At 40.3% G+C, this 9,471-nt stretch overlaps 1 protein-coding gene across 3 annotated transcripts in view; it reads right to left on the bottom strand.

Annotated features, from left to right (window-relative positions):
* Positions 1-5,293: 5,293 nt before the first annotated feature.
* The window catches only part of LOC107717765 (eukaryotic translation initiation factor 4 gamma 3-like), a 40,181-nt gene continuing 36,003 nt past the window's right edge, over positions 5,294-9,471 (bottom strand). For all 3 annotated transcript variants that reach the window (XM_016524600.1, XM_016524601.1, XM_016524599.1), the window contains 6 exons: positions 9,329-9,410; positions 9,129-9,227; positions 8,870-9,016; positions 8,708-8,789; positions 5,881-6,027; positions 5,294-5,726 (listed from right to left, as the gene is read on the bottom strand). In XM_016524600.1, the coding sequence (XP_016380086.1) occupies positions 5,545-5,726; positions 5,881-6,027; positions 8,708-8,789; positions 8,870-9,016; positions 9,129-9,227; positions 9,329-9,410 (739 nt within the window). In that variant the 3' untranslated portion in view covers positions 5,294-5,544. The remainder of the gene's footprint in view (positions 5,727-5,880; positions 6,028-8,707; positions 8,790-8,869; positions 9,017-9,128; positions 9,228-9,328; positions 9,411-9,471) is intronic.

Genomic DNA, 9,471 nt, shown 5'->3' with positions numbered 1-9,471 from the left:
GAAGTTGTCAGATGATAGTTTTTCCCAATGAGTCAAAACAGATCCTCGTATCATAGAGCAAGTGGATGAATATGATTTTATTTCTAACTCTGTACTGTTAAGCGGTTAAAACTGATTATTGGATGTTTTCCTAACTGCATTCAGTAGTTCTGTAACTAGCCACGTTAGCATCACTGTTCTACGTGTAATTTAAGTGCCGATACCAACTGTGTTATTGTGCGTTTAAGTCCTCTTGGGAAGTTCGTATTTACAAGTTGGGAATTCATGATTACATCGCAGGTGCATTCAAGTCATTTGGTCGAATTTTTTTTTAATCATTTTATTCAATTGATAAGGTTTTTTGTAAAATGAATATACAGGTACATCTAAAAAAATTTGAATATCAGGGAAAAGGTCAATATTTTTTGTCACTCATTTAAGAAAGTGAAACCGAACATACTTTTCAGAAGCCTGACATTTCTGTTTAAAATATCCTTTTTTTTTTGATCTTATGTGATATTCTAATTTTCTGAGACACTGAATTTTGGGTTTTCATTATCTGTAAGCCATAATCATCAAATTTTAAAGAAATAAAGGCTTGAAATATTTAACTCTATGTGTAATAAATCTATATAATATATGGGTTTCACTTTCTGAAATGAGTGACAAAAAATATTGACCTTTTTCATGATATTCTAATTTTTTGAGATGTACCTGTATATGTATTTTTTTGTATTTGTACATTTTCATCACATTGTTCATTTCAACAAATTGGCAAGCTCATAACTTGGGAACATTTTCCAATTCGACATCGTGGTGGTTTTCATATGTGTTCAACTCGTAAATATGATCTTTCTGACATGACTTGAACGCACTATAGACACTGCACTGCCACCTAACGATGTTGGTCAATATTATAGTTCTCTTTCATCATCTCATGTTCGTGAACCACCTATGGGAAGGGCATCCATGCCTGACCTCTGCAGAAGCATCCAATTGCACCAAGTCTGCTTGACAGACAGGAGCACGTGCCCAATGGCAGGTATGGGACCGCCCATTAACCGAGCGCATAAAGCTCCTGCACACACTACCTTTCCTCAGTTGACATTCGCTTCTCATGACCTCTGGAAATTGACTCACAACTTGCTGGTATGACTTCACTATTGTCTACAGGAGGACACATCTTTGGATCAGGCTCCGCCAGACGGGTTTGTCATTTTTACCAGGTCAGCTGTTTTATTCTGCAAAGCTGTCCATGCTCGCACTTGTTACTAGGCTGCCCGCCTCTTACCTCTCCTTTTCCTCACTCCATCTACGGTCTGCTACTCGTGGCTCTTTTGAAATCGAATCTGGCTGTACCTGTGGACAACCAGTCGCAAGCCTGCCCAGCTGCGTGCGGTGCCCTCATCGCCGCTAGGGATCCACATCCCTTTTGCATTGTTTGCATGGGTCTTAAACACGTTCAAGAAGCCATCAATTTCCTGGAGAACTGTAACCATTGCTTAGTGCTCGCTAAGAACCTCCTGCGTCGGATGCTCAAGGTGGCCGCTACTCAGAGCGTCAACTTGGGATTGTCTGACTCAGACGGGGAAAAAGGTGACACCGGCACGGTCCCGGGGGCCTCCCGTGGTGCTACCTCTCTGAGCTGGGCCAATCAATGCAACCCGTCCCCCTTTGAGGATATTTTGTTGGCTGATTCCCATTTCACAGACGGGCCACCCAGCTCCGGGGACGAGGACAAGGCAGGCCTTCTCGATGACTCGGATGACAAGGAGGCCATCCCGTCATCCGTAGCCTATCAGGCTAATGCTCCTGCTGCCCTGTCCCAATCGGTCCTAGTCAAGTTTTGTGAGCGAGCGGCTGCTCACCTCAATATTGAATGTCCAGCGCTTCAGAAGGCATTGGACCAAGAAAGGGACGTGTATGATGGAAAACTTCTTCCCATCCTCCTGGCATGTCCTAAACATATGAAGCACTACTGGGGAGATCCGCTCGATCTCAAATACGGTCTTGTAGGTCTTGTGGTTAAGGAAATGGCAAATCTCAATATGGGTGACTTTGGTGGTAAGGCAATGTCTCCTTCCTGCTATCCGCTTACCAGGCCAAACTCTTGGTCGACATGGAACAACAACTGGATAAAGGGGCGCTATCACCCGATCTCTGGAAGGAGATAGTCACAGTGAATGACAGCATTCTACGTAATGCCCCTTAGGCTGTCCAGGCGTGCGGGCACTCGATGGCTCTCTCGGTGGTCGGAGAGCACGCAATGTGGCTTAATCATTCCGGTCTCCCTGACAGCAAGAAGCGGCGCATCACTGGAGCACTGGTTGAGTTTCACCAGGCTCTCTTCAGTCCTGCCGTCGCACTAATGCAGCAGCGCTGCGACGATAAGAAAAAGGAGGACGAGGCTTTCAAACTTTGTCTTCCTAGGAAGCCCGCACCACGCCAGACGCCCTCTGTGCGGCCTCCTAACCTCCCCTGCTACGGGACACCATCCCCATAATGCAGGCAGGGCTCATAGACCCTGCAGTAAGCCACCGGTGAGGCAGAGTGAGCCCCCACCAGCTAAACCCTGGGGGAAAATGTCCTTTGCGCGATCGTGGTAAAAAAAACCCCGCTTCCTCTGACTCGAAACGCAAGCAGCCGACCTGATGAACGGCCACAGTGGGCTTTGAGTCCAAGTTCACGGGCGGCCAGCCCTCTGGACACCAGTTCTGCCCCTCTTATTCCCACATTCAAAAAACGGAGGTTATCTGTTGACAGGGTCAGCCCCCCCGCCAGTGGGTACCCATTCAGAGTTGGCACAGGCTTCACTGTTCCCCGTGTTGCCCAGTGTGAGTTTCCCCGTTCCAGAGGGGAACGTAGTGAGAAAAAGTGCACAAGCAGTGTCAGCACACAGCTCCCCTTGCTCATCTCTCTCAAGTTCAATAAAGGCTTCGGCCCAAGTGTTGCCCAAAACACAAAAAATTGTACCACAAATGAGCAAACCGGCCGAATTAGCAGCTTTAAGCAGTTCTCCGGTTTGTGTGGGGACTCTCGTGAATCATGTAACAGCCTGGCTGTGTCAGCTCCCGAATGGGTGATTCACACAATAATGAAGGGGTACAGACTCCAGTTTGCCAAAAGACCCCCTTGTTTCAACGGAGTTATCTCTTCTTGTACGGAAGAGAGCTCCACTTACATTCTGAAAGACGAAATCTCCTTTGGTTCGAGTGGTACCCCCGCATTTAAGCAGTCAGGGGTTTTACTCTCGTTATTTCCTAGTTCCAAAGAAGGACCATTCTCTCCATCCTATTCTGGATCTCAGAGTGTTAAACATACATTTGAGGAAATAGAATTTCAGAATGTTAACACGGTTCTCTTTTACATTCAATAAAGAACGATTGGTTCACATCGATCGATCTGAGAGATGCTTTCTTCCACATAAGTATTTATCCTCAACAAACAGGAAATTCCTTTGCGTCACCTACCAAGGTGTGTGCTGCGAATTCAGTCCTCCCCTTTGGTCTCGCTTTAAACCCAAGGAATTTTGTCTGTGCATGGAAGCGGGCCTGGCCCTGCTGAGAACAGCGGGTCTCAGGATCCCTGACTCCACTTGATGTTTCAGAGAATCGGGATTACGAACAGTAACCTATTGTTTTATGTAAATTACACTGATGCTAATTTTAGAGAGCAGTTTACACAAAAATGAATCTCCTTACCTGTCCAACAAAACGATGCCCCCAGGGTATCACCAATCAGGATGTTGTCTGACCAAACTCATAAATGCACCTTTTAAAGATGCTGTGGGATATCAATCATAAAATGTCCAAACTACCTGACAGTATTTATTGAAATAGGTTTCTTGAAAAATAGACCTATCTCTGTAACAACTTTGGCCTAAATAAACACAAAATTCTTTGCCTTTTACAAGTTGAATCAGCTGGAATCATTTAAAGCACCTTAGAAGTCCGCTGTCATGTAGTTCTCATGTGCATTAATTCAATGCATTAGTTATCATGAACAATGAACAACATAACCTTGACATTTAAGGTGGTATGACTTAACATTGATCATAATACATTAAACATGAATTAATGAATAGTACATTAATAAATGAACTAACCTAGACTAATAAATGCTGTAAAGTGTTTTAGTTCATAATTCCTATAGTGCATTAACTAATGTTAACAAATTAAATCTTATTGTAAAGCATTACCAATTTTTCCCCTTTTTTTGCAATTATTTACTTACATATACACTACCGTTAATTTTTTTTTTCGTATTAAAAGAAGTACTTATATTCAGCAAGGATGCATTAAGCAAAGGTTCCTTTGATGTGTCTGTTAATCAAAGAATCCTGAAAAAAGTATTATGGTTTCTGCTAAAACATTGAGCAGCACAATCATTTTCAACTGATGATAGTAAAAAAAAATGTTTCTGAAGGATCATGTGACACTGAAGACTGGAGTAATGGCTGCTGAAAACTCAGCTTTGCATCACAGGAATAAATCACATTTTAAAATGAATTAACACATAATACAATTATTACAATAATTTTTCTATCACAATATTATGTTACTCTATGATCAAATAAATGCAGCCTTAGTGAGAATAAGAGACTTCTTTCAAAAACATAAAAAAAAAATCTTACCGACCCCAAACTTTTGAACATTAGTGTATTTGTTGACTGAATAATATTCATTTGACTGCTGTAACACAAAACCAGCAAGGCCCTCACTGACAACACTGGAGAAAATGCACACCATCACCACGTTTTGCACTTTTATGAATCTTTTTTGTCTTTCATTTATTTACAAGCTTTAAATTTGCTCTATCAGTATGAAGAATAACAAGCACTTTAGGTTCAGCAACATCTCCTTAGTGATTTTGTACACGTCACCATCTGCTCATTGACATCCATTCTGAGCTCTCGTCATGTGATCCCAGCAGTCCCCTGAATGCATAGTTCCTGCAAGTTTCTGCCAGATGAAATGTTTCACAAAGAGCAAGCTAAAGCAGAGGAACATTTGGTATGGTTATTGAGATAATAACCGTAAACATGTACTAAACACTTCAGTACTGATGTACTAAACGCAGACCAGGTCTTCTCTGTGCTCAACCAACAAACTTTTTCCAACAATTTGAAAATCACGGAAGTTGTTTAATTATTGTTACTGTCATTATATTAATAATAAGATGATCATTATTTCTCTATCCACCAATAACCGCTCGTTGTGACTCTGCAAATGTTAAATACCCTTTTGTGTATGCTGTTCTTAAAAAAAATAACTTAACGAGTCTGAACGTATGTTTTGTTTCATTGTTGCATGTTTGTATTATTAAAGTCCTCTTAAAAAGTAACAAAAACTTAAATGCAACATTTCTATAAATAATAAATGTTTTAGTGCTCCAGCAATTGCAAGTCGTCATAGGGTCGCTGCATGTCAGTGAACCGTACCATTCCAAATCTTGCTGCACTCCAGCCATCCTGATGCATAATGTGTTGCTTGTTATGTTTCATTTTAATTTGATGCAGTTATTGTTTCAGCGACTAGTTGGCAAATGTGTCCGTTTGTCCCCTCGTCAATTGTCCTCGGACTCCTCTTCTGCCTCGCGCAGCCACGTGAAGAAAGCGGTGACTGACTTCAGGGCCACACCTTTGCCTTGCTGTTCAGCGGGGTCTTTACTGACCTCCCACTTACAGAAAGCGTCTTCAGATATCACATCCTCATCATACAAACAGTCAAAGAACATCCGGAGCAAATCTGCAAAATATTAATAAAATTAAATTATTTTAATCTCTTGGTGATTACTCAAAATATCAACATTAAAAAGTACCATCCACTGTAGAATAGCGTTAATAACACAAATATTCCATGTGGTGTGAGTTTTAATGGGAATGTGAGAGGTTTTACTCACTAGCAGGCTGGTCCAGTTTTACTATCAATGCTTGAAGTGCGTAAAGTGCTTGCAACTGTCTCTCTGTGTCTGAGTTAAGGTACTTGTGTAATACAGGCAATCTCCTCTTGATTATGGACAAGTCCACTTTGTATGAGGAGCCCTCGGCTGCAGACAGAAGACACAAGATTGGAGTATTTGACAATCTGATATTTGAAACTGTACCACATAAAAGGCAAACACAAGATGCTGCGTTCCTGTGCAACAGCAAACTAAATTGCTAAAATTTGCATAACTGTATCAAGAAAGTTACACTCCACTACCCGAAACAGCTTTGTTGTTGCTGTGTAAAAAAATATTAAAAAATCAGTCACTTACTTTTCACTGCTGCCTTGCACACAGCAGTCATTAAAGCTCTGAGGAAAGGAGGTGAACTCATTTCTGATTCATCTAGACTGGCCTGTAATACATCACACATCAATGATAAGATCATTCACATCCTTTAATAAAACGAGTCTAAAGAGCTGGACGTAAATCTACCTCAACCCAGTCAAAGATTCGTTCATCACCAGCCATGTCCTCAAGTAGTAGTTTTTCAAGTTGCTTGTTCAGTTCCTCAGGCGAGAGTGTTCTCTTAGAGACAGCCTCGGTCGGGTCTGAGCCGTCAGAAAGTGTGAAGTCCAGTTTCTGTAGGAAGGTCAAATCATAAATGAAACTCGTTCAGCATGGGACAGCTGATTAATAGGTGAATGTTTTGATAGTTAGCATATATCAGATGTCTTAGAGAATGTAAATCAAGGCTCACATGTTCTGTGATGAAGCTGTGCACATCCTCCGTTTCAGGTATAAAATCTGCCCAGCTCAACCCAGAGTCCCTCCATAATGATCCTACTTTCCTATGGCTCTGCAAACACACAATGCATTCATTTCCACTACTCTCACACTAACAAACCTTACAAATATGGCAAATACAAACAAAATGTTTGATTCCAATGTTTTAGCTTACCATTTGTTTGCATAGAAGGTGCAATATTTCAGAAAATAATATCCCAGCTCTTCCCACAGGGAGTAATGGTTTGCTAAATTCACTGCAGACACAAAATAAGCAAATAAAACTTGTGTAAAGGCAATTACTAAATCTGATGAGTTCTATGAATCTAATAACACTGTGGTAAGTGCTTGCTGGATAAAACCTTACCTAAATAATTCTCTCATAGAGATTCCCCCCTCTCGAAGCACAGGGGTCACCAGCTCCGCAAGGTACAGCCATATATGGGGAATATCAATGGCCATATCATCTGCTAATTCAAGAGTTTCAGAGAACCTGGGGGAAGATACAAATATATAAAAAATCCCTGAATCGAGTGCAACTTTTTTGTTTTTTTTTGGAGTTGATTTAGTAAGATTATATTATTTTGAAACATTATTTAAAAAAAAGAAAAGAAAAATCACATACCCATTTAAGAAACAATCAGTATCAGTATTGTTAAAATCGTATCAAAAAGTATTAGTATCATTATTATATTGAAATAAAAAAGGTTGGTATCGCCTATCCCTACTTCTTTCATGCTACCTTAGTAGATAATGGACAGCGAGGCTGCTTACAACATTTTGCAACACAAAACCACACATAACATTACTAATGCAGAGATGATAAGAATCTGTTAACTTTCTGCAATCTCACCCTTTAAAGAACTGAAGTTTGTGGAGGATTCCAGCCTGCAGGAGCTGGTAGAGCAGCTGACCCATATGTTCTCTTTGATTAACAGACATCACAGCAGCCGGGTTATTAGGTTATTTGGCTGCTATTGCTTTAAGAGCTGCCCGCTGTTGAACATGACGCGGATCTGACATGCATCGTAATTTTTCTCAACTCTCTTTACCTTTTCTGACTCACTTAAGGTCTTAAAAAGTCTCTACTAATGAACTGACAGGTTGAATCGAGTGTGTTAGATGAGGGAGGCAGTGATGCTTCAGAGCAGTTTGGAAAACCATTTCAGAGGCATTGTTCTTACAATATAACATGTCATAGATATAACATTACATGCATGCACAGTTTTAAGGCAGCTTTAATCGCCTTTTTGGTAACTTCATGACTTAACTGACTACGACATTGCATGCACGTAGTTTATGTCGCGCTTTGATATGAAATGATGCAGGCTACAGCACGCGCTGTGAGCCCAGTACCGTTTCCGCACTTGTTTGACTCGCGCCTGCCGCTGTAGTGAGCTTGGAGCGCACGTCTGAAATATCTCCTGTTTGATGTGGTCGTAAAGACGTTCTACGACTAAATAAGTGCACTTCTTGTCAAGAAAGAGTGCAGTTGTGAGTTGGGTGGCCAACCCTAGCCCCGCCCCAGCATTAATTGCGTTAAATATTTTTAAATTGTTAAACTGAAAAAATTAATCGCCTGAGTTGACGCGCTAATTTTGACAGCACTAATACATAATAATTTGATGTGCATATAATAATAATACATTTTGTACTTATTGCATTTATGAATTTATTTAGTTTCAAACTTTTAATTTATTTGTTATTTATTTATTTAAATTTTTGTACAATTATACTTAATGTGGGAAGAAAAATGAAAAAAAAGTTATATTCTTCACAAATATTATTTGTACATCAAGTAATTATTAGCCATTTGAAAATCCCAAAACCTGTCTCATTACAACGTAAATGGCAGTAATTTTTGCACTTTTTTGTGTTGTTTTAATGGTCCTTAAATTACATCATTTTTGGATTAAATATGGCTCAGCCATTTCTTTAATAAATTACACTCCACTACCCAAAACAGCTTTCTGTTGTTACTGTGTAAAAAAATAAATAAAAATACTAAGCCACTTACTTTTCACTGCTGCCTTGCACACAGCAGTCATTAAAGCTCTGAGGAAAGGAGGTGAACTCATTTCTGATTCATCTAGACTGGCCTGTAATACATCACACATCAATGATAAGATCATTCACATCCTTTAATAAAACGAGTCTAAAGAGCTGGACGTAAATCTACCTCAACCCAGTCAAAGATTCGTTCATCACCAGCCATGTCCTCAAGTAGTAGTTTTTCAAGTTGCTTGTTCAGTTCCTCAGGCGAGAGTGTTCTCTTAGAGACAGCCTCGGTCGGGTTTGAGCCGTCAGAAAGTGTAAAGTCTAGTTTCTGTAGGAAGGTAAATTATTATCACTCGTTCAGTATGGAACAGCTGATTAATAGGCGAGTTTTGATGGTTAGCATATATTAAATGTCTAAGAGAATGTAAATGAAGGCTCACATGTTCTGTGATGAAGCTGTGCACATCCTCCGTTTCAGGTATAAAATCTGCCCAGCTCAACCCAGAGTCCCTCCATAATGATCCCACTTTCCTATGGCTCTGCAAACACACAATCCATTCATTCCCACTATCCTCACACTAACAAATGTTACACATGTGGCAATACAAACAAAATGTTTGATTAGAATCTTACAGCTTACCATTTGTTTGCATAGAAGGTGCAATATTTCAGAAAATAATATCCCAGCTCTTCCCACAGGGAGTAATGGTTTGCTAAATTCACTGCAGACACAAAATAAGCAAATAAAACTTGTGTAAAGGCAATTACTAAATCTGATGAGTT

Source organism: Sinocyclocheilus rhinocerous, unplaced genomic scaffold, assembly GCF_001515625.1.
Source record: "Sinocyclocheilus rhinocerous isolate Xijiao unplaced genomic scaffold, SAMN03320098_v1.1 scaffold1444, whole genome shotgun sequence".
NCBI lineage: Eukaryota > Metazoa > Chordata > Actinopteri > Cypriniformes > Cyprinidae > Sinocyclocheilus > Sinocyclocheilus rhinocerous.
Note: the sequence above shows the minus strand (reverse complement) of the source record. Positions and strands in the feature narration are given on the sequence as shown.